The following is a 26,414-nucleotide window of genomic DNA, read 5'->3' on the forward strand; positions in this document are numbered from 1 at the left end:
GACATCAGCAAAGCTATTAGTGTTCACCAGGCTGGCCAAGAGACTCACACAGTTCAAACTAGACTCTGACCTCCAGACCACACACAGGATTGAGCCTGACGTTTTTTCAGTTAAATGAGCCTGTAAACTCTTCATTTCCATAATGGATTTTTTGAAATTCCATTCATAACATAATTACAGGGGAGCACCTTTGATTGGCTGCAGTCTGGATTCTTGAATGGAGAGATTTAGAGCAAATTCTCTCTGGATGCAGGAGAAGGGAAGGGGGAAATGTTACCCAGAGAATGTTCATTAAAATTCAACAAGAGGCAGGATCCGTGAGAGGTTAGATTATTGGCGGGCAGGCGCATGGACACACACACACACACACACACACACACACACACACACACACACACACACACACACACACACACACACACACACACACTTCACAGCTGGTGCGCCTTCCTCCAGCAGAGACTGACAGAAGCGGGGCGATCGCTCTAAACTCTGAGCGCTCACTTCTTCTTCCTCTCCTTACACACAGCACACACGCACGGAGGGGGGGAGGAGAGGAAGAAACTTTAAGGTGAGAGAGGAAACGTCAAAACGCCCACAGATCACCGTCGACAGCGGACTATCAACTAGGAAGACGAGGGTAAGAGGAAAAGAAGAAGTAGAAGTCCGAGAAAAGCGGGGGAGCCGGGAGCCAGAGGGGAGCTATGCCATCTCCCGCCGAGCAGAGCCCAGTCCTCCTGTGTCGTGTGCCGGAGCTGCAGCATGGTGTCTCTCCCCGGACTCTGGACCTACTGCTTCGCCCCCGGGAGAGCTCGTCTCCTCTTCCTCTCGGCAAGACCGCCGCTGCTGCTGCTCCTGTCACTCGCCGTGCTCTCCTCCTCCCCGGACTCCTGCTTCCCGCACCCGCAGCAGTGCCACATCCTCGCCCGGATCGGACACACCGTGCGCCTCGGCGCGCTCTTGCCGACTCGCCAGCCGGCACGGATACAAAACGCGCTCAACCGCGCCTTGGCCAGCCTCCGGCACCAGAGCGGAGGGGCGGCGGACCCCACCGCCAGTTCCCAGGCGCCTCCCCTGCTGCCCTACAACCTGAGCCTGGAGATGGTGGCGCGGTCGCCCGGGGGCGGCGACCCGGAGTCGCTGTCCCGTAGCGCCTGCCAGGACTTGGTGGTCCGGGGGGTTTCCGCCATACTCGCCTTCCCTCGCTCCCGGGAGGAGCTGATCCAGGTGGAGTTCCTCTCCTCCTTTTTGGAGATCCCCTTCGTCTCCATCCTGGAGGACACGGAGCCGCTTCTCACCAAGGTAAGGAAGGGAAGTGTGCGTGCACCCGTGTGTTCGTGTGTGCATATGCGTTCACCTGTAGCAATCATCTGTATAGCAACAGGAAAACATCAATCAGTGGAGTAACTAGGTGAGATTTAATTGTGTAACGATTCTGCCCCCCTCCCTCACACTTCAGTGGGCAGAGATCATTGGCCAAAACATCTATTAATTATGAATGCTGGCACTGAGGCATGAACCTTTGTCTGACCCACCAGCCCGTGACAGGGACGTTTGTGTTTTGGCTGGAGCAGAACTCCTTTCATGAGTCAGCGGTGCAAAGAATGACTAAAGGCAAATGAGGTGGCAATGATGCAATAAGAGGCATATGTCATCGGAACCTCACCTCTCATAGTGATTACAATTACAACAATTTCATCAGCAACAGGAGAGGATAATGAATGAGCTCGTGCCCCTGAGTTTACCTCTGGATTCCCTGTTCCGTGTATGCAAAGCCGTGTTCCGTGCTGATCTCTGTGGTGCTTTGCTGGTAAACCTTCGGGCCTTTCACATGCATGTTTCATATTTGCTCTGTCTGCGACTGAAGCCCTCCAGGCTGCCAGCAGCACAGGTGGGGGGTTTAAAGTTAGTTATTTTTCTGTCTTCTATATACAGTATGTGTTAAGAGAGTCAGTCTGCACGTCCCTCTGTGCATTTGTGTGTGTGAGTGTGTTTGTGTTTGAAGACAGTTGTGCTTCAGCACTTTTCAGAATGAATCATTGAAACAGTGGAGATACTGATGGAGAGATGCTGAGGTGTGTGTGCTCCCACCAGCTCGTGCTGTGTGTGTGTGTGTGTGTGTGTGTGTGTGTGTGTGTGTGTGTGTGTGTGTGCATGCACGCATGCACGCACGCACGCATGTGTGCACAATGATCATACTCGTTTCAGTACATGATTGTGTGTTTGTTAGGAGACAAGAAATGTGTGTGTGTGTGTATGTGTTAGTATTCCCTGCAGCAGTCTATCTGCTTGCCAGTCAGTCAGTCTAGCACCAGTCATATCCGCCTTTATCCAACTGAGCAGCCAACTGCATCACCGTCTCTCTCTCACTCACACACACACACACACGCACACACACACACACACACACACAGAGAGAGAGTTGAATGGTTGCAGTCTTACACTGGGAGATGTAAACCACCACACACAGACAGTACCCTTAGAATTTCAGACATTTTCACCTAATGAGCAAACACACAAGCATGAGGAGAGGCAGAGAGAGATGGAGAATGGGGTAAAGATCTATAAATTGTGTCTGAAATCTTTGTCCCATCTTGTTTCTTTGTCAACAACGGACTGCTTATTCAATTTCAATAAAGCTTGCATGAAGGAAAAGTCACACCACTTGACAAATGTGTCGGCAGCGCAAGAAGATAAGATAAGGAGGGAGGAAGCAAAGGGAGACAGGGTGAGGGAGCGAGCAGGGGTGGGGGGCGGTCTGGGACAGTGGTGCGTGTTTGGCCTCTCAGCTCTCAAGTGTGCACCGTGCCAACCATAACACACCCCCCAATAACGGCAACAAGGCATACTGTATACTCTCTCCCATGCTCCAGGTTGCACCCCGGAGAGAAACGTGCGGCAAATACAAGATGGCTGTTGAGAGGAGGGACACACACACACCTGAACACACTGTCACGCATGGTTTTAATCGACAAGGGGCCCGATTGTTAACTGGCACAAACAGAGAATCCTCACCGGTCTCGCTCGATGACAGCATTAATGCACCGACAGATGATATATTTCTAATTAAAAGCTGTTATTTACACACTTTAGTGTCAAAGGGGAGGAGCCGTCCTGACAGAATGGGGATGGGAGGGAGGGTGGGATGTGGGGGAAGGAGGCGGGTTGGCGAAATGCAGAAACAAAACACAGACTGCTGCCAAAAAAAAATTGGATTTTGTTTGTTTCGGAGGAGAGACGTCTCCTCTGAGATCTCCTGCTGGTTACATGGGACTGGAGCCCATGGCTTTGGTAGAAAGCAGATACAGGATAGTATGAGAGAGGAGAGATGGATGCACACACACACACACACACACACACTTCCAGTTTTAGGTGTCTAAAATGCGTTTCCTTCAGTTAAGTTGAAGCGAATACATCGTCTTTTTGAAGGTCAAAGAAGAAAAGGGAAGTAAAGTAGCGAGTGTGTTGTTATTGTAGTTAGTGCCATATTTTACATTTTTCATACAAGAGAAATTGAAAGTGCATAACCTTGACAGCAGCTGGAACTAAATCTGTGACATTTCTGAAGCGGGCTTATGTTCTCTGAGCCACACTTCAGCATCGCCCCAAGCTTTTGTTCAACCATTGTTAACATTGTTTGCACAAAACAAACAGATTATCATCAACAAACATTCACACTAACATATTGATCGCAGCACGGGCAGAAAGACAGACAAGAGACGTGTCCCCCACCCCCGTCTCTGCTTAGTCAGACCGAGCCGGGACGCCTTTGATGCACTCCTTCCTCCCTACGTACTTAAGATAATTAGAACCACTGTGTGACCCCCAATTGTAAATCTCTGCCTCCCATCCATCGCAGTCCTGATACGGGAGGATGGGAGGAGGAGAGGGAAGGAACAAGGGACACAGGGAGGAGGGTAAAGAAAGAGGAAATGGGTTTGTAATTCCCTTCACGGCCATTATGGACATTTGGAGAGGTGATTTGTTCAACAGCAGCTTTTCAAAGAAATAAAATGGAGTATATTTCATGTTTAAGTGCAAGATTCACAAATAACCTTAATTAACCTAAAAAGCAAATTAAGATAAAGTTTTGCCATTTGTATTCCAGTGGGACGTCCGTGTGTCTTGGATACAGTAGCACAGACGGAATAAAGTAATGATGTTGCACAGTTGCCAGTAAATTTAATTAAAAAAAAAAAAGTCTATCTGCTTCCATTTTTTTCCTAACGCCGCTCTCCGGCCCGCTGAGAAGAAGCCGCCGTCTTCCCCCCACGCCGTTCTCAAATATGCTGATTACATCACAGGCAGTGTTTTGTGGACGGTGATTTCTATTCCAGAAATGTGTTAACAGGCAAATCTGTGGGAAATGGCTTTGGCTGATTCCTGAATGTGATTAGGTGAGCGGGGCGGTGCAGTGGGAATTCATTATTTGTCATTCTTCACAGCGGAAGCTCTGTTCATGCTGCTCTGCCACTGTCACACAACTCCCAGCTACACTTAATACTGTTGAAATGAACCCCTGAAATTCATCTACTGTGTATAATATACCCGGCCTGTATTCCACTGCAAGTGCCATTTTGAGTGCCATTTGTCCTTTCTGTCCCTTTGTGGCTCCGTTACACTCATTATTACCATATTAAATGTTCTTTTCTTTTTGTCGAACTTCTTTAATATATAATAAAAACACTCCTTCTCTTTATGAGGGACTTAAGGGTATTTGCCTGAGTCGTCCTCGCCGATCAATCTGGAGTTCTAGGCCCATCTGAGCATCGCTGTTAAGCAAATACCTGAATAGTGTAATTCTGTTTTCCTTCAGTATTACACTTTTTATCTTCATTCCCTTGCAAGTAGTTGGTAAAAGTGGAATCACAATATCAAAAATGCAATTTTAAATTAAGTATTTTCCATACTTTTTGCCGTTTATGACTGAATAGCCATAACCCGCCTTGCATTGTTTTATTAAGTCGCTCTTTTAATGGCATCCCTCATTCTGCTTAGTAAAAATGAAGATTACTACAGTAAAAACCCAATTTAAGACTTTGAATGAAATTACATTTTAATCCAGAGACCCTGATGAATAAGACGCATTGTGCCTCTGAGCTCGCCCTGCTCTCAGAGGGCACACACACACACACACACACACACACACACACACACACACAAATTGCTACCTACGTGAAGCCGCACACTCTCAGACACACACGCGTGCAGTGTCTGATCTGTGCTCGCTAAAGGTTATTAGGGCTAATGAGGCTTTACGAGGCCATGCTGCCTTCAGTGTTTTCTTTCCAATGATGGGGGGGATTTGCGCCCGGACCACAGAGGAATAAACGAATGGAGGGAGAAGGACAAAAGTTGTGCTGAGCCAGAGCTGCGGGCGAACTGACACGGAGAGAAGGCGGCCACTTAACGCAAACAGCTCAAAGCTTTTTCTTTATTAGTGGTGTGGTGACAGTTCAGTGCTGTCTTGACTGAGCCAGATTAATAGAGCTGAGCAGAAACAGCAGAATATGTATTACCAAAGTGTTTGTGTGTGTGTGTGTGTGTGTGTGTGTGAGAGAGAGAGAGAGAGAGAGAGAGTGTGAGAGAGCTGCTCAGTATGGCATTTGAGTTAGTGGTTTTATGTTTGGCTTGTGTTTGGACTTTGCCTCCAGTATAAAATATATACAGCGAATTCAATCCACCGCATTTCCCTATAGAGCTAAAAAAGAATGAAGCAGACCCGTGATGGATGGAGGCAGAGAGGAGGAGAGGGGGCGGCATCAGTCACTCGGAGGGAGACGAGGAGAGGCGGAGAGGCGGCTATCACTGAGTGGAGAGGGATGGAGGAAGGAAGGGAGGAAGGAGGAATTTCAGAGGATGGGGAAAACGGGGAGGCGTTGGGGCATTGAGGAAGGGGAGGGAGGGAGGGAGGATGGGGAGTTTATTGAACGAAAGAAGGGAAGGGTGACTGGAGAAGCGGGCTGTGTGCTTTCTCTTCCAGTGAGGAGTTTGATTGAGGCGGTTTTTATCTTAACTGTGCCGGTTCGTTAAAGGATTAGTGAGTGATAACTTGGTGGTATCTGGGATAGAGAAGAACACGCCTGCACACCTACATGCAAACCGCTGCTGATAAGAAGACAGACACACACACACACACACACTCACATGACCACGTTCTCAGTCGGTTTACACACACTGTGCACATATTGAAAACTCCCAACACAAAACCAAACGCATTCATTCCTACACACACTTCCAAACCTTTCACCTCCTCCTTTAGTCACTTTTATCACCCCGCCTTGAGATAAATAATGCCGTTGATTGTGCGGTAATTGTTTGTGAGTGTGTGTGTGTGTACCCATGGGAGTCTGCTCATTCTATTTCATTATGGAATGTGGCTGGTAACTGAGGCAGAAAATCAGGAATTGACGCCAGGTGGGCCCAGGTGATAAGGACACACACACACGCCGGGCCCTATAGAGGCTCCGACAGGTCACAGGTGAAAGACAAGCAGACAGGCGCGGAAGATAGGTGCAAAGCAGACAGATGAGAGGAGGAGGAGAGAGAGAGAAAGACAGACACTGATGTGAGATTAAACAGGTGCTGACAGATGGTGGTGGGTCACGGTTGAAAAAGCGGCAAAAGCTTTGGGTCGGGCAAAACACCTGAGGGTAAAAGACGAGGAAGTTGGCCAGAAGAGGAGGAGGGGGGAGGCGGGGGGGGAGGGCAGCAGAGCAGGATAGAGCAGCAGAGCACTGGAAATCGAGGCAGAGGAGGCAGTAAGAAGTGAGCAAGAGAAGCAGGAACATGCTGAGGTTTAAACTGGTACACAGAGAGAAACGGAAAACGGAGAAGAGACAGCGAAGCGAGGGAGCAAGCGGGAGATAAAGGAGCGGGAAGAGAGGAGGAGGAGGAGGTGAACGGAGAGAAAAGCCGTCAGAGGAGGATGAAGATATTTGAGGCCCAGATGGGGATTGGGGGACGGTGAACACCCCCCCGGGTAACTAGTGAGTTGCCTCTGAGGGTGTTTATGTTAGGAGCTGGCAAGCAAATAGGGATGATTTAGAGCCCATCTGGATGAGCCTCGACACCACCTGCCTACAGCAGGAGAGGAGACGCACACCTGTACAGCTCACTCACACACACACACACACACACACACACACACACACACACACCGTTGCATCATTTTCAGCATTAACACGTAGAGATGTGAGCATTTTCCCTGCTGGGCCTGTGTAGATGTTTCCTGTAAAAAGCCTCCAGTAACACACGCACAGACACACCACACAGACACGCTTGCTTGAATTACAGCATGTGAGGTTGTGTTTCCAATATATGAAGTCGAAATTTGACGTTCCAGGTATGAAATGTGTTTGGTATTGAATTTTTGCAAGGCTGCTGATCGACCTTCATTTGTTCATTTTTCAGAAATCCTGAATAGGTTTTAGTTTTCTTCCTTCTTAACCATTTGACTCTTTTTGAAAGCATCCAACAAACGTCTACTTAAGCCCGTACAGATGCAACGTCACCTTTTGATTATGCAATATCCAGACCTCAGAATTATACATTTCCGTCTGGCGTTTTGGTGGGAGGTCAGTCAGTGAAATGTATTGTTCAAAGCTACTTCTAAGTTTAATAGTTGTTTAATCCTGCTATGACGTGATTCTATCTGTCAATGTACGTGCGTGGGAATGTGTCATCCTATCTGTCATACATGGGAATGCAATGCTATATACATTCAGTGACGACAATCCAACAATGAACAGTGGCGCATGCATTTGTGAAGCTTTGCAGTGATTGTTACCATAGTGACCATCGTTAGTGGTGCTGTTATTGACTGCTTTATTCCAATATTCTGCTCTTCTTATGGACCAAACGAGTTAAATTCACGTTCTTGGCATATTGGTTAAATGATAGGCTTCACACTGCACACATGTTCTTTGCATATGTGTATTGTTTACGGCTACACATGTTGTACATCAGACATGTTTACCTTTCTATAAAAATGTGCCTATGCAGATGTATTTATATTTTATTTTACTATAAAGGCGACACATGAATCAACATACATAAATCCAAATATGCATACACTGCTTATACAATATGAACACACATGTGACCTCTATGATCACATCTACCTCTGAGACAGGAGCATATAAGATGTAAACACAACCCCACTTCAAAACCTATTCTGTAGATGAAAGACTCCTGACACACAGAAACACACACACCCTCACCTGTGCACACTCGCAGAGTAGAATATACACTCTTACATACACTGACAGATTGTCTCGGCTCTACCCCGCATATGCTTGGGTACACACGCCCCCTCTCAGACTGTATTTGGGAGCATCCATCACACACGCATGCAGCTGTCATTTGTTTGGAGGAACTCGGTTAGAATTGTTTCTCTCCTTGTGCGCTGACCTCTGTTGTTGGAGCTGCCTTCATAAAGTAAAGCAGAGCATAACCACAGATAAATCGCCCGTGGTGTCCCAGGCCGAGCGTCGGTGCAGGGGGAAACATCAAGACGATCTGATATTCATAACAAATCGCACATAAACTGCATTTATGGTGCAGGTTGTGATACAAAAGAGAGAGAGAGAGAACAGACCGGAGCAGAGTCAGTGTACGGGGAAGCGACAGAACAGAGAAAACAAGAGACGGAGAGGTGAGGAGCAAAGAAATGTGGTGTGTGTGGTCTTGAGAGGAGACGGCGGATGTGATCAATTTTCATCCTTTCCCTTTGCCCTTCATAACGGAGGACAAACCGTCCTCCAGATAGCGCTAAAGCAGCTTCCCTGTCGCACTTATCTCATGCCAAGTCACGCTACAGAGCCGAGCAATATTTCACTCTAATTCAGGTCAGTCGCTTGCATATATCTTCCATCTATCCAACATTCACTTGCAAGTTTTTTTTTTTTTTTTTAACAGGTAGAACTGAGAAACGATGACACTTAGGTTTATATATTCATAACTCTCAAAAAGATTTATTCTACAGCAGGATGAGACGTCTAATCGTGTAAAATGACAAATAGCTTTGACTTAAATCGTCGTATTTTCTAAAAGATATGGTTACAACCGGCTCACCGTCACACAATGAAGTTGTAAAGGAGGGAATACATCAAGCAGGGAAACAGGTGAGAACATTTTAATTAAGTCAAAACATTGAGTATCTTATTTTCCAGTTACAAACAGGCGAATGCAGCCAAGATTTTCCTTGGCCCTTTGCTTCCACATATGAGTGGGGTAGATTGGTTAGAGGGAGATTGTTTTCCTCAGGCTACACAGCGGTGTTGTAGAGATTTGTCAGGTTAAAAAAAGGAAAAGGACAGGAAGAGAGATCTCATTTGAGTCAGAATAGAGAAGTAGCTGCTGAATATTTCTGACATGTTACAAAAGGTCACATCAGAGCATTTGTTCACGTCATTGAAAGAAACTTAAAATGACAAATCAAGCAAATCTTCCGCTTTTTTCACCTCGCCTCTTTGTTTAACGTGTGGGAATAACTCCCAATTCACACCTCTGCTCACATCCAAATGGAGGCCAAGTAGAATCTCAGACATCAAGTTCAGGCTCAATGAAATGATTTAATAATTCAGAAATGATTCCGAGACAATACTTTTCAAAGGTTATACAAAGTATTACAAATGTATGACAGGGAGACTGGTTTCTCTTTTAATATTCGCTCCCGTCTCTCCGGCATTGAACATTATTCTGAAATCCATGAGAGATGAAGCGTGAAATTCAGAATTTCATGGCATGAAATTTTGTGAGATTCTTTGTTCTATTCAGATTTCATGCAAATCTGGAACCTTGAGGCTTCCTCTAATCTGGCCACTGGAGTAGTCGCTCATCCAGTTCAAATGTGATTGTTTACTTGTGCCAAAAAAGTCTGACTCAGCGAATAAATAATGCTAGTCGACATCCCAGCGACGGTCTCTCCCAGACTTTGTTTAACAGATCAAATAGTCCACCTGGCGCCAAATCACAGAACCAGAACTCTCTGTCGGATTTGGTAAAGCGCGTGTGACAGACCAGCATGTGCACCCGTCTGGCTGCTCGCGCCGGGCTCTCCGTTTATCCCTGTAATCCAGTCTGTGTCAGTCTCGGTCATGGTGTCCAGAGTGGAGCAGTGCTGGGCTGCAGATTGACTGCCAAGGCATTCCCAGCAGCAGCATGTGCTAACTGTTTACTGTGTGTGTGTGCAGGCATGTGTTGCTGTTTACTGTCATCGTAAAGCTTTGTGCGGAAAGTGCTTTATTCGGTGTGTGTGTGTGTCCTCTGAGATGCCCGGCTTCGCCACAGTGATGTTTGTTCGCGGATGGAAAGGCATGTTTGAGCGTTTCAGAGTATGTAGGTCATAATAAAGGGTCGGAGGGGGGGGCTGCTTAGGTTGTAATTCTTCACCGGCACTTAATGGATGAGATATTGATCCCGGCACACACAAGTTATTTTCTTGCTTTACGTAAATCAGTTTGTGATTGAGAGGTCCCGGGCCTGGAGTGGTCCACCCCATCCACTGTCGATTTCATCGGCGTATCCGGCCATTCCGGCCATTAATGGGTAAACCCTGCTTTCAAATCAGGATCAGCTGCTTCTCGGTAGAGCATTTATTAACAGTGGATATTTTCCAAAACCTAATAATATTGTTTTTTTCCCTCTATAGCGTGGCCGAGACTGAGCGGGCCTAAGTGATTAGTTTTGTGGCGGCACAAACGGCTGCGGGGGTAGATTGTCAGAGGCGAGCACAGGAGATCCTCCAGAGGAGAGCGTTCAGACCTGCAGCTATTTAATTACGGGGGAGGCGGACCCTTGGGTGCGCGGCTCCGTTCTCCTGCAACAGTGCCCCGCTAACAAAGTCTGCTGAGTGCTCTGATTGATCTGAGGCGATCTGAGGTGGCTCGCCAGATGACAAAGGTGGTGACAGAAGGAGGCAGGGAGACGACGGAGGAAGAGGGAGAAGAGGACACCGGGGAGGTATGAACACAGCAGGAGGAGATGGAGACAAGAAAGATGGAAGGCAACAGGTGAATGGAGGGCAAGAGAGGGTGGGATGTCAGCAGGGAGAGAATAATGAAGGGAGATGGGATGAAGGATGAATGGGAGAGAGAGGGTGGGGGTGCTGGGCCTTCTGGCGTTGCTCTTTTCTACACAAACGCACAAACACACACACACACACACGCACACACACACACACACACACACACACACACACACACACACACTCAAAAGCGATGACGTCGCTCACAAACCAACTCCGGCACACAGACAAACACACACATGGACAACAACGCATTAGTGCACTGCTCCAACTCTGCACTCTGCTTTGGGAGCAGAGTGTGGATCTGTTTGCATAAGTGGGCCTGTGGACAGCAGAGATCGCCAACGCAGATAAGATAAAGCTATTACACACTCGCCTTCTCGCTCTCACTCTCTCTCTTGCTCCGTCTTTCTCTCTCTCTCTCTCTCTATCTCTCTCTCGCTCTCTCTCTCTCTCTCTCTCGCTCTCTCCCCCTCCTCTCCCTCCTTCTCTCTCTCAGCACTCACTATAACACGCTCGCTTTTGCTCTCGCTCTCTCTCTCTCTCTCTCCCCCCCCCTCCCTCGCTCTCTCGCTCCCTCCCTCTCAGCACTCACAAACACTTTCAATTTATCGCTCACTTTTATCCCCCTCCGTTCCTCTCAGGACACACACACTCGGCCACCATCTCTCCATTTCTTATTCTCTCCCACCGCAGCACATTCATCCTGTATATTTATTGTGCTGTGAAAGTTGTTTGGTTGTTGTTGTTTTTTTTTTGTTTTTTTTTTTTGTTTTTTTGCTCCCCGCCAACTTCTCCTCTCTTATCTGCTCCCCTTAACCCCTCCAGCGTGAGAACTTTTTCAATTATCCTTCCGCGCGCCCCTGAGGGTTTTAGGGACGAAGGGGCTGTTTTGGCAGGATGAAGAGCCTGCAGAAGAGAGAGAGAGAGAGAAACAGAGGGAGAGAGAGGGACAGAGAGAGAAAGGAACGGGGAGGGATGAGAAGTTGAGGGAGAGAATCCGCAGTGTCTCCGTTCCAACAAGTAATTTTTCATTTTTATGACTTCAATCAAGTGTCCTTGAAGCCTAAAGACACTCAGATCATGCACTCTTCTCCTGGCCGCAGGGCCGCCGTACCTTTAAGGGTAATGCCATCTCCTCCATTGTGGGCACACATTCTGATGAGTGTCACTCTAATGCTGCAATCTATTAGCAAAACAGAGTCCCGTCCCCTCTCCACTCTGGCTCCGCTGAGCCTCCCCCATTTATCTCTCCATCATTGTCTCTCAGTCTCTAGCTCTCCCTGCCAGCCCCTTTCTCTCTCTCTCTCTCTCTCTCTCTCTCTCTCTCTGTCTGTCTGTCTGTCTGTCTGTCTGTCTGTCTGTCTGTCTGTCTGTCTGTCTGTCTGTGTCTCTGTCTCTGTCTCTCTCCCTCTCCCTCGCTCTATATGGCTACTTCTCTATTTTTCATCACAGACACTTACTCACACAGCGCGAACCGTAATTACCAAAACTAATCGTCGCTTGTGAACATGCGTGTGTGTCTGCGTGTGAGTGAGAGTGTGTGTGTGAGTGAGAGGGAGAGCAAACTTTCGGGGGGAAGTAACCTTGCCGGGGGAACTTTCACCTCACAGAGTCGCACTGTCACCTTTTGTGTGTGTCTTCTAGGACAGTTACGGAGTCGTGCGAGTGTGTAATTCCATCTGTCAGAGTCTACCTCACCGGAATCTATGCGATGTGTGTGTATTCATCCACTAGCACACACAGCGGGATTGCCTCCTGTTCCCACAGTCGCTCCAATTCCTTGTCCAATTTCCACCTTTTCTTATTAAGATTTTCCCTCTCTGCTGCTCTCCCACTCTCCCTCAGACTGCGCGCCTTCCTCTACCTCCTTTACCTGCTCATTTCTTCCTCCATCTCTTCCCTCCCTCCCTCCCTCCCTCCCTTCCCATTTGTCTCCCTGCCTTTTCCCTCCTGTCATTTCCCACCTATATGGGGCTGCTGTTGGGCGCTGTAGAGCCCGGAGCGTGTAATGCACTGACCAGAGTTACTTAGCCGTGCTATGACAGGTAGAGAAATAAAATCACCACTTTGGCTGTGTGTTTGTTTTTTCCTTTCCTTTCCTTTCCCTTGTTTCTCCCTCTCAGTTATGAGACGTGCTGCAGGGGTATTTTCAGGCTCTTGCCACCTTTTCACTGGCTTGTAAAACCCGTACCACCAGCCGCTCCCTTATGCAGAAATGCTCGTGTCGTGATTGTCGGATAGATGAATGACATCATTATCTGTAGCTGCATATGAGCATGACAACAACACAAACAATCTCCCGTTTCTCTCTCTCTCTCTCTTTCCATCTCACACCCATACAAAGTCCTATGCCGAAAAAACCCTGAGAAAGGGAACTGCCTGAAAAGCTGGAATAACACTCTTACTGGGATGAAGACCGGAAATTTGCCAATCACCTCGCAAAATGCCAATGGCCTGTAAAAGTCTGGTGTAGCTTTGAAAAGCTGGGCATAACCATTAACATTCAGGATTATTCAGACATTTCTGGGTTAAATCCAACAACCTCTGGTGCTAACTGACTAATTGAGAAATTGATCCGTTGCGCGTCGGGTTTCTTTGCCATTTGCTTTATTCTTACACGCTTTGTGTGGCAGCAGCTCTGTCAGGCCTGTGACAGATCCTCTCTCTATCACCGGGTGGTTTGGTAACTGTTAAGCAGAGTGATAAAGAAGAGCAAAACAAGCTTGTAAACCCCGCATCAAGAATCACTGGTGTGGATCTGCCGAGCGGCGACTACACACACACACACACACACACACACACACACACTTGTATCGGGAAGACAAGCTTTGAAAATTGCTAAGGACGCCTCTCACCCCGCCTACTCACCCTTCTAACCTCTTCCCTCAGGCAAAATGTTACAATGTATTAAACGCAAACCCTCTCGTATCCGCAGCGGCGCCGATCCCCAGGCTGCGAGGGCCCATAACTGCTCACACAGACTATAAATTGCGACTCTACTTGCCGCCTGTTTCGATTGTGCATTACAATATCCCGTCAAATACTGTCACAATGATTGATTCCTCAATACCTCTTTTGTTTTCTGCATATATTCAAGAGGAGAATCACAAGGGGTTAAAGTCATATTTAAAGCATTTTCAATTTCTCACAAACCAGCCTAAACAACAAATCATGGAGCAAACTAACCAATTATCTTGATTAGACGCACATCTGTTCCATTAAGCCTGTAGATGTGACAGAATTCCAGAATACGTCTTTGTATTCTAGCGGATCAGAAAGAGTCACGTCTCCCGCTGATTCTGGCACGTCAGAGAATACAAAGTGTGTGACAGCTTGATCCTCACTGAAAACACAATTATGCTCTTTGCAGTCACAGAAACAGGCAAGTAGTCCACCGCACTCAATGCCAGGTATGAAGCCTTTATTAATAGATGTCTTTTGTCATAAAGCAGGGACATTTTAACATTATTTAACATTGAGCCAGCCTGTATTCTGTTTGTATTTCTTGGTTTGTGCAACAGATAACAAAGCCGAGTACATTTCATTTCTAACATTTCTCAATCTCTAAACTGATTTCATTCAGTGGTATAACACTCCTATGGGGGGAAACTTTAGAGGTGAGACAAGTGAGTCTGGAAATGTTGGTTAGAAAAGTCTGGTTGATGCCGGTTCAGCTAGAGGCCGCTCTAATGCCTTTGAAATGTCCATGTTCCTTTTCTGAAATAGCCGTAGTCAAATATAATCTATTCAATCTATATCCCTCTGACCCAAAGGACCAAACTCTGCTCCTGTCCATGCGTGGTGAGATTACAGCGTTCACACTGGTGCACTCTGTTCGAGCTCTGGGGGCCAGTTGAGGTGGCAAATCAGTCGCCACGGAGAGGACGATCTGTCAAACGCTCGGGGATGGAAGACGTGGAAGTTCTGATCCGTAAATGTCATTTTACCTCTTGGCTCGCTTTCAAGAAATGATTCTCTCTATCTCTCTTAAGGGTATCATTTTCTATCCCCCCTCTCTCTCTCTCTCTCTCTCTCTGGCTCTCTCCCTGTCTCTCTCTTTCTCCTTCACTCTCCTCTTTCACATGCTTACTGATATTAGATTTACTCTTAAATGTTACACTACCCTTCAGAGCTCCCATTTACCTCACACACACACCTACACACACATATGCCCGTGTCTCTCCTTCTCCCGAACTCTCTCTGTTGTGATCACTCTTACTCAAACACTATCACACACCTGCCAAATGTATTGATTTCCCCCCCTCTGCTCTCGCTCTCTCTCATTTTATGCCTCCATCACACAATCGTGCACTCCGACCCCGGCAGCGCCACAAAGCAACCTTTCACCACTTTGAGCCAACCTTACCGCAAATGTCAGCCGGGATTGGGGAGGAGGAAGAGGAAGGCGTGCAAGGAGCTGGGCGGCGAGAGAAAGGGGGAGGGGTGGGGGGGTGGGGAGTGAGTGAGTGAGAGAGAGAGAGATACGCACATCATACATGAGGAGGATTTTACGTTTGTGTGAAATCACGTTATCAGACTGGCACAGTACCGCCAGCTGAGAGAAGAAAGTGGAGGAGGAGGAGGGGCTGAGTGACGCATGGAAGGAATGGCTGTAGACGCTGTAGGCTTTCATGTCCTGGCACGGAAATAATCCCACAGTGAGAAACGCAGATTTCAGATTTCAGATTTCTGACTTGGACGTCCCTCTGTGCGGCCCTGTGCCGTCTAAGTGGCTCATTTGGACGGGGATAAAGTCCCGCCAATGGGATTGCGTGTCAATTTCACGGTTACTTTGTCTTGCACGGCAACGTAAGCTTCAAAGAAGTTTCTTAGATAGGAAGAGGAGCTTATAATCGTGCTCACACATGCTCGTGCATACACGCAATGCTGGCATAATCTCCTGGATACACACTTTGAATGTGCGTACACTTTTACAGACACAGTGTACGATTACTTGCAGCACACACACACATTACGGAGATATTGCATATTTTTAAGATGTTGTTAACAGAGGTGGCACGTACAAAGTCAAACAAACACACACACACACACAGTGTTCCGTATACTACACACACATACCACTACATGGCGTTTATTATTTTGTTATTCTGCATTTTGTTTGGGTAATATTAATTATTCATAGCCTACGGCAGCTGGCAGACGTCGTCCCAGGAGATTAATATAATATGTATCTGCCCCGCTCCCTCGCCGGCGTACATTCTAATGCCCAGGGTTTACCTGACAGTGAGCACCAAACCCATTTACTTTGCAGCGCAACCTCTGACAAACGGAACAGCCAAAGTTAAATTAATTAGACACTAAGCATTAATCAAAATGGGATCGCTTATCTGGACAAGATTATCTGTGATAGATCCTAAATTATGTGTTCCTCCTCAAGCATACTGGCTGCTTCTGGGTGTTTGCGCGTGTGTGTGTGTGTGTGAATGTGAGCGTGTGTGTGCCGGAGTGCCTCTCATTGCTATTTGATGCCCGATACATGTTTCAATCAGCATCAATCAACACTTGGAATGCAGTTCTCCATATTAATTGAGGGTGAAAAATGGATATACAGCGAGGAAAGGGAGGAGGGGGGGAGAGAGACTTGGAGCAAGACAGAGAGAGGGAGGCAAATATGGCTTTCTTTTTTATTAAAACGTAATAGGGTTAAAGGTCAGTGTAGATCACTGTAACTTTGCTGACCTACAGATTTGCCACGCATTCTTGCACGCTCCTATGTGCAAATCACACTGGCTCACAGCTGCTGTACCCTTTAATTGAGCGATCACACATTCTGGAGGTGTTTGCCAACTGCGGAAATTAAGTCGGGCTCTTAAAAGAGTCCCAGTACTTAGGAGGATCTGACGCATGCAATCTTTTTATGAATCTAAATTGGAGGTGACTTTGTAGAGCTACACAGTGAGCCAGCGTTTCCAGACACATTATTGCTTCTTCCCCAGTCGTTTCTTTTCTGTTCTCTGGCTTTTCAGAACGAGCTGCAGTTATTACCGAGCTTTGTCACAGACTGCAAGTGGGTTTGTAGCTGTGAGACTTTCTCGCCTCCCTGCTTTTGGGCCTTAAGTTTAGGAACTTAATTAGGGAATGCAGCATCTGTCACTGTCTGATGTGAGTCACTGGGTTGCAATATCGTATAGCAATGAAGTGTACGTGGAGCGAAAGGTTTAGATTGATATTTTGTTAGAAATACAGGTTGATATGTGCTTAATCTTCTTGCAATCAACATAGAAAATGTAAGAAGATTGTTGCATCATATTTTATGGAATCTCACCCCTCTGCAGCACCTTGCTCAGAAAAAGGGCTACATTGAATCATATAGTTGGCTTAAACTGCTTCTGAAATGCATCAGGTCATCGATTATGTACCAAAGCACAGATTGCAGCGTTCTCAGAGTAACACATCGCACACCCCAATAAAAAATATGCGCTACGATGCCAGTGGGAAGCTTGCATCAGTCCAATCAGCAATGTTCAGTCTTACAGGCAACAGTTGGTGAAGAAGTTATTGTGATGTTCCCAGGGTCCCGTCTTCCCCAGGTCTATATATCACACAATGTTCCCCACCCAGTGCGTCCTTGAAATGATATAAAGTGGATGATTTAAAGCTGGAGTTATGCTTTAGCATAAGTGAGGGCTTGGACATGTCCGTACTTATCGTCTTGTTCCTTTTTGCACCATTTCCTGTGTTTTATAGGCTTCAATAGGCATTTCTTCAGTTTGTTGTATACATTTCACCATCGTTCATGCTGATGTTCAAATACAATCATATTAATTACATCCTGCATATTGGGGTAAACTGTAGATTGCCGTTCTCCCCCAGTGGACTGTAGAGTGGAACGTTATGCACAAACATAATGACAGATATTATGTATTAATTTAACTGAAATCAGAACGGTTAATGTGTGGGCATGTTCAGGGAACAGAACATGGAGTTGAACATAGAGCCCTGACAACATAAAACATTTGAAAAGTTTAATGAATGTGTCTTAATAGAATATTGAACAGGGGAATTTCGGACCCTTGGGAACTTAAGACTCTGGGAATTCAGGACTCTGGGAACTGATGACCCTAGTAACCCCGCTATGCTGGGGTAGAACTGTAGTTTCAGAAACAAAAATGGATCCTGGTACATTGGCATGAAATGAAGGAAAGTTCCTGAAAAGCTCCCTGTGGTGTAAATGGCACAGTGTCAGGCGTTTCCATGTCGCTCTCCAGGACGTGTTGTCAGTGTCTGTGAAACAAGGGTTTTGCTCTTTCTAAGTTCTAAGTAGCGATGAGAGACTACAGTTCCTTGTTTCCAAGCCTTCATGCTGCAGGATGATGTTGTAAGGCGCCGGCTTTAAACCAGCCTGTCCCACTGGTGCTGTATACTAACAAGCTACCCTGACAACACCATAGTGGAAAGTGCAGACTTTTTGAGGTTGAGAACCTGAGCTGTTACTTAGAAGAGTGTAATTAATTTGTTGTGAGTGTCGCAGTGGCGGAAAAAGGAAAATGTAGAGCTTTTCCGAGGAGTTCCCCCTGCAGCAGCTGTAACCACATAGTGTGACTGTTTAACCAAGCCTGAGAAAGGACCTGATGAGGTTTCATGATGGGGAGTTTCATTATTGACCGTTTTGTGGGAGTCAGCGCCACTGACCGGCCTTGACTGGTCTCAGTGCATCTGAAAGCACATCAAGTTTACCGACATTTGTGGAAGCTGCTGGGCTCGGAGACGCTCATACAAACTGCTGCAGTGGAAGTGAATCAGCATTCTGTATAATAAATAGCCACAGTAAATATAAGAAATTGGCAGGAATAGCTCATGACTGCTTGAAATGAAAAAGGTGGTAGTATATAGTGCAGACACGCTGAGCAGGTGTTTTGTCATGTATACAAATGCGTACACACAATAATAAACACGCAGGCACAAATGTTTCACATAAAGCTCACAGTCATACACACAGTCTGTGCAGGCGTAACCCCAGAGAAGTTCCAAACCGATCCCTTGACTTTGCTCTGAGCTGACGGGCTTTGCTGTGCTCTGGCCGGGCTGCCCCTCTGTGTTTGTTGTTGATAAGCTCGGGTTATTTTCCATTACTATGATCTGCTCCAATTACGCCCCCTGGCTAGTACACTAATGGCAGATAAGTGATTTGTGCTGAATTAGTACAGAGATTGTCCCTATTTATTTGATTCAGCTAATGATATTGCGTCTGAGGGAACACAGAGGCAGATAAGTGGTTTACTTTTAATTCATGTCGTCCAAAAAGAAGAGGTCCAATGAAAGTGTATTGATTAAGACCTCCCGTTTATGTAAGTTCTGCTGGACCAAAATCAATGTCCTACAGTGTCACCATCTTTGCATTTATGTACTTGCAGTATATGTGTACGCTGGTTTGATGCTGGTGTGCAGTGATTAAACATGGCGCACAGTAGCACTTTACAGACGTCCAGCAAAAAAAACCCCTAGACACAGCATCTTAAGGAAGCTTAAAGGTTACACCCAAAGGGAGAGGTTTCTCTAAGTAAGTACATTAATGCGTGATGACTCATCAGAACCTCAAGTGTTCTCAGTAAGATAACTCGTGAAGTTTTTTTATGCATCATTCCCCCCAGAGGATCTGAAGTACACCACTTAACGACTGTATAAACCAGGGAGCGGGGTTCCTCCAGTGTAATCATTACTCTGTCGAACGCAGTCTTTTACTGTCTTTCAAAACACTGTGATGGTGCTCAAACCCAGAGTGACGTCGTCTGACTGATCCGATAAGGATTCGGTGCTTATGTTGGAAAAAGCAAACATCCTAACTTCAGATTAGTTGCTGCAATTTAGTCCTTTAAGTTTGGTGGTGGCACCTGTAACACCGGCTGTTCCGCCATCCGTCCATCACAAGATTCACAACAGCACTCTGCATGCACATTCAACCGTATTGTGCACCCGAGATCAAAGTAAAGCGTGTGAGAGCTGTCTTGCAAAAGGAACAGGACCAAATATTCTCTTAATTAGATCCATGTGCTTCAGTTTGACATTTTAATTGGCTTTGCTGTTGTTTGTACTTTTGGCTCTAACGAAAAACACAGCAGGACATATTCATCATCATAATGTAGAAGCTTTAAGGCGAGCAGCTGGGGGACAAGGTCACTGGTTTGAATCCAAGGAAAGGCTTGTTGGGAAATTATGTGGCTACAAGAGGTGAACACGCACTTTTGTGAAGGCTTATATTGGAGTGTGCCCCCCCCCCTCAGGTAATGAAACGTGTGTAAATGTGTAAAGTCAAGCAATACAATACCGTGAAGGAACAAGTTCTCCGCCTGCTCAGCATATCCTTCTGGATATAATAACAGTTTAAAAATAGGCACTATAATAGAACCCAATGTAGAAAATCCACATATACGTTTATCAGCCTTTAATACTCCGGCAGCCACCAGTCGCAAATGATCCTCTGCAGAATGTCATTCATCAGAACAACATTAGTAATGTTTATTCTTTTTGGCAAAGCAAAGTAATGACGGCTCCAGATGCAGTCATTTTACGGGGGCCTGTGCCAAATGATTTGACCGTGTTGACTCTTAAGGGTCCCACTGTGCCACCCCAGCAGGACGGGTTGCAGTGCCGTCACGCTGCCTGCACGCCCTGTATCTGTGTCCTTGTCAGAACTCCTCTCCCTTTTTAGCTAACTGTTGATACTCAAAACAAAATTAGACATCTTGACACGAGTGCATCTGCGATCAAGAAAGGGCGAGGAGTCAGGGGCAGAAATCCCTCCAGCATATTCTGGGACGGCTCCGTGGTCTCCTCCCATCTGGACAGGCCGCTAAAAGCCACCCAGGGAGGCATTAACTGAAAAGCAGCAGTGGCTCCATGCCGAGCTCTTTGCCCCGTGGAAGAAACTCGTTCCAGCCACTTGGATCCACAATCTCATTTCAGGCAAGATGTGATATATATTTATCTGGTAAAAAAAGAAGTATTTCCCAAACAAGACATTCCGATGACTCACGTCTGTTGTTTTATAATACTAATCTGAAATGTGTCTCACGTTGATGTCTGGAATCGTTTTCAGAGATGACTTTTTTTTTTCTCTTTATGGTTTGTATTCCATTTTGAGATGAAACTCAGTTCCATATTTTATACTCTTTTCTGCAGCAGGTACTTCCGCAGGTTCGTTGAATATTTCATAGCCCAGCATCAGAAGTGGGTTTTAGACCAAATACAGGGCCCCATCTGTCCCAGCCCAAATGGCTCTTCAATCAAGTGGAACACACAGTCACATCAGACAGACACTCCTGGTCTAAACAGGGCGTCGTTTGTCATACACAGAGTATTACCCCAGATCCAGATTAGACTCTCATAGTTCTTTTGTTCACTAATTCTCTCTGCACCACTCTTGCTTCCAAATGTTTCCCTGTTCTCCAATTAGCCTCTTTTTTGTTCATTCCAGCACTTGAGCCTCTCCTCAGCTTCTTTCTACCTCCTTTGCTCTCTCTTTCCATCTCTCTGTCATCTCTCTCTTATAGAGACGGATGTAAGGGGAGATCTGGGAGTCTGGGGGGAGAGCCCTCCTGATTCAAGGCAGGCCGTTTGCCCAATGAGAGCCCATCCATCCTGGAATCCACACACACATGCACACACAACCACACACACACGCACGCTCACAAAACCTACTCCTGCGCAAACACAAACACTGAGCTTTAAATGACTTCCATTTCTTTAGGTGCATTATTTCACCCCTGGGAAGTCTGGCCTGACTTCCAGTCCTCAGCACAGCCAGATTGAGGGATCATTGCTATTAGGAAACCATGCACATTCACAAAAACAAACACAAACACACACTCACAAAGTTGGATCGACGCCCTAAGTCAACAACATGCGCCCTAAGCTCACTTCATTACTGGCATGGTAAGGCTTTCAGTTTCGGTGGTGGTGTGAGTAAATGCTCCCCACTCTAAAGTTTTCTTTTTTTCTCAGTTGGCAGCTATATTCCCTGCAGGCTGACTGTTAATGACATCACACCACTCTGCATCTGAACCCGAGGGAACGATTGGTATCATTCTCGCAGTAACTAAATTATTGTTGCCGTCTCATTGGTCTTGCTGCCTGCTGTTGGAATTACACCCCAGCAAGAGGCTATTTTCAACCTTGACAGCATCTGCGCCAGCCTCGAAAACCCAAAACGGCTTATTTTAACACCCCAACGTGATGGCGTAATTATTGCAAGCGCTTGATGCCACCACCAGCAGGCTCGCCATGTGAGCGATGGAGATACGGCCGGCACGGAGAAAGGGAGAGAGAGAGAGAAGTGTGATCTATAAAATCACAGTGATGGAAAAGCAGCTAAAGGCGCTCGCGAACGAGCGGGGGGTCTTTCCTGCTCCACCCTGTCGTTGTTATTGACAGATGTGCGGCGTAATCAGAATGCGCCATGTATGCGCTACTGTAGAGGGAATGGATGATTCGGGGGTAGAAAATGCGATTACAGTGGCAATCATAACTCAGATTAGCCTCTCTCTGTACCTCTCTCCGCTGCTCAACATAGGAATCAATCACCATCACATTCACTACGCCGCCTCATATCGCACCCCGGCCACGTCGAGAGGACAGATATTTTCCCCAGCAGAGAAAACAACATTGTCTATATAGAGCAAGGACAACAATCCTTCTCTTTAATAAATAACCGCAGCTATTATGATCATAAATAGTGAGGGGCTAGAGGGTGTTTGTGGGGGGAGGAGGATGATACATGAATCCATTCAGCATATTTCTGCTTTGGGGTTGTATCTGTGCAAGGGAGGAGGAGGAGGAGGGGTGGAGGATCAAAGACGCCTCCTGACAAAAGAGCAGCCGATGCAGCATGCTGAGATGACAGCCTTCACCAGTGGTAAGAGTGCACTCAGCACTAACACCGGCTGACTGTAGACCTGACTAACCAGTCCAGAACTGCACATTCAGTCCCCTGCTGTTTCTCCTGTCTGATTATTAGTGATGACATCAGGGTATTTATGAGCCCGCGGAGGCTCATTAAATCCGAAGTCAACTGATAATGAAAGCCAACGCTCTGTAATATATAACTTTATTTACCCGGGACTACTTTTTGAAGTATTTGCATACTTAAGACATGCACATGCGTTGTAGTTAGACGTACTCCCTAAGCTGAGTGACTTAAAATCACGCAGCACAAACTTCTTCTTCTTCTTCGTGCTTAATGTGCAAAGCCGTAAGCACTCGGCGGCTCTGAGGAGGTGATCACTCTGTGTTTGTGCGCGTGTCATTATGTGTGTGCGTGCGAGCGTAAGGGAAAAGCCATTCGCTCCCTCTCTACTCCGCAGAAGCTCGCTATGCTCCAGGGGGAGAGGCGCCGATGTGTTCGGCATCTTGATCACTCAAATTAATTTGGATCCATGCTGAGAACAATATTCCATCAAATGGTTTGTAAATCGCAGACATTCGCATTTACTCACGCAGACGCACGCTCCCGCACACACAGACATCAACTTTAACAGGCCAATACTCAACCGCTACCACGCTCACAGATGTATACACTAGTTTTTACTCACACAGATACACAAACACATCTTCTTCGCTCTGGTTGGTTTGATGCTGATGTAGAAAATGAGACAAATCTCATTTTGTTTGAGCCATTTACCCAATGAAGCCAGAGCCGGGAGGAAAAGAGGGAGCCATGGCCCGTCAAGACTTATGGCAACACCCACCATCGCTCAGGTCTGCAATGGTGTTTTTTTTTTACGACGCCACCGTATAACCTAGACAACCGCTTCTCCCCTCCCGAGCCACCAAACCACCAAGGAAACTAACAAGGTCCTTAAGCTTAATGGACTCAACACACTTTATCTCACATACTTCCAGCAAGCTGCCAAATTGTTGCGGCTACGAGCCGACTAAACAACACAAGAGCCATTTCTTTCTAATCAAACCTAATTCAAAATGTTCTTCCAGCATTTCGCCTGCTGTTTTCATCACCCTCTCCCCCACAGGCCGCCAGCTCCCGCTGAGTTGTCTGCTCCATCGCTGCATGGGACTCCTTTGGGCGGAATTGGATGGAGTTAGGTTTGTGCATATGTAATACAGCGGCGACAATGAGAAAGACAAGGCAGCGTCTCCATCAACTGTGAAACAAGATTTAGCCTCTCTTGCAATCCGTGGCCGGTCCTAATAGTGTTTATCTTACTTCTTATCACTTTCTCTGAGCCAACAGGCTGTCATGCTTAGATAACCAGAGTCATTTACTGTGTTAAGTGGCTAAACGCTCCGCAGCTGCATCGCTAAGTGTGTTTGTGTGGAGCCAACGTGTGTGTGGAGTGGCTGCGTGGCGTACAGTACTTTCATGCATGTGTAAGCACGTAAATGGAATTGGTTTGCCTTGCCTCTCTGTGTGTGTGTGTGTGTGTGTGTGTGTGTGTGTGGCTGTATGGCAGTTTGGTGCGCCTGGTGGTCACGTGTGTGTATAAGTGCCTGTATCTTTCTCCCACCAAGCTTAGCTCCATTTGCCGGCGCTATCGTTAAGCGAGATTAAAGTCACCCATATTGCACATAGTGCCAGGATGCTTGCGGAAATTAGTAGAAGATTAAACAAAGCCACCGTCTGCTCAACTGAAGAGTTCTGCAGCAGTTTGCCTCATTAACTATGCAAACAGCTCCGGCCTTATTCAATCACTGTTGCTCGTTTGGACAGTGGGGAAAAAAGTAAAAGTAAAAAAAAAAAAATCATGTACAAACATTCAACAGGCTTGTATTCATTATGCATGAGGCAATGCAAGCGTGTGATGTTACTCGTTCCTGAATTATTCCTCTGACAGAAAACCAATTCTGCACCGCGGGTTAAATTAAATTGCCTAGATTGGATTTAGATTATTTCATGCACATGCCTGTATGCATGCCAGCAAGCCGCCGTCTGCAGTGTGACATTTCCGTCTGACATTCAGGTTACGATATGCTCAGCCTTTCATTTCAAGTGATTGAGGGGACGAAATGACTTCCCGCTGAGAAAATCTCTCTCTCACACACACACACACACACCACATGCACACACATTTTCCTGATGTCATAATTTTTTTGTCTTTCCCTCATAACAGAATAATCACATGCTCAACCCAGCAGCTCTCTCTCTCTCTCTCTCTCTCTCTCTCTCTCTCTCTCTCTCTCTCTCTCTCTCTCTCTCTCTCTCTCCCTTCCCCTACCTGACTCTCTCATCCTTCCTCTGTTTATACTGTATGTCTTCCTCTTCCCCTTTCTTCCACCGAACACCCAGGCAACCGGTGCGGTGACAGTGCAGGTGAAATATTAATGTGCTCTGTGATGCGGTGTTGGCTCCAGCGTTGCCCCCGGCCCCCAAGCTTTGTGTTGTTTGGGCATATGAAGCGTCTAGGCAGGCGTTCAGAAGCTCGGGCAGAGGTCCACGCCGCTTGATGAAAACAACAAAGGCAACTGGTAGCAGGCCGTTGCTCTTTGGACCGATACTTTTGCTCGATGCAAATGATTCATGACTGCAGTGTTAAGCCCAGCCGGAGCCACTCGGGGCTTTTGGAATGAGTCAAGCTGCAGCGAGTTAAACAGATCCCTCGCCTGAAGCCGCAGAGGAAGAAGGATGAATCTCACATTTTAGGCCGTACTATAGTGCTCATTGACACATGCACACGCACACACAGACACAGACACATCCGCAACCTACTTTGAATAAACTTTAAAACTGCCGGTATTGCTTTTTCGTGTGTTTCTCATGAAGGGTTTTTCTCTCTTTTTGGCACTGCGAATTTGGTTGTGCACCTTCGAAGTGTTAATTTTTTTTCCTCTGCCAGCCTAAATAAGAAATGAGTTTAGTTACTCCCAGCTTCTCCCTCCTGTTCGGATTTTACGCGCTTGTGTGTTTGCATACTCCACATTGCCCAATGATCCCTCCGGGTTTATGAGTGTGTATGTAACTGTATGTGCTTTTGTCTGTATGTGTGTGTGTGTGGGTCTGTGTGTGTGTCTCAGAGGTTATACTTGTACCAAGCGCAGCCTTTTTGAAGAACTATCTGAATCTTTGGGCAAGTGCATCAAAACCGTCAGCCTCTAGCGGCAGAGGTTCAGCCTTCCTCGTTTGAAGCTGTGTGGTAGAAGGAGAAGTATGGATTTTATTCTGGAATGCTGCTGACATTTCCTTAAGCTGCACTTATCTAGCGTCCTTAGATGCGAGACTTGCTATTAACCAAATGTTTACAGATGGAATCTTTACCTAGGGACAGAAATAGATAAGCGCATAGCATCCACCTACACACACGCACACACACACAAACCAATGCAAGGGTCTGCACGGAATGTAAAATGATATACTTGATATCCAAAACCCAAGCCATCCGTTACATTTCTAGCTGAACTTGGAAAACTCTGG

The 26,414-nt window shown here is 46.5% G+C and overlaps 1 protein-coding gene across 1 annotated transcript in view; it reads left to right on the top strand.

The window, feature by feature from the left end:
• The first annotated feature begins 530 nt into the window (after positions 1-530).
• Positions 531-26,414, top strand: part of LOC143006008 (glutamate receptor ionotropic, NMDA 3B-like) — a 51,343-nt gene continuing 25,459 nt past the window's right edge. The window contains exon 1 of the mRNA XM_076157312.1: positions 531-1,302. Coding sequence (XP_076013427.1) covers positions 763-1,302 — 540 coding nt within the window. The 5' untranslated portion in view covers positions 531-762. The remainder of the gene's footprint in view (positions 1,303-26,414) is intronic.

Source organism: Genypterus blacodes, unplaced genomic scaffold, assembly GCF_046128005.1.
Source record: "Genypterus blacodes isolate CSIRO-AG114 ecotype Tasmania unplaced genomic scaffold, CSIRO-AGI_Gbla_v1 ptg000073l_1, whole genome shotgun sequence".
Lineage (NCBI taxonomy): Eukaryota > Metazoa > Chordata > Actinopteri > Ophidiiformes > Ophidiidae > Genypterus > Genypterus blacodes.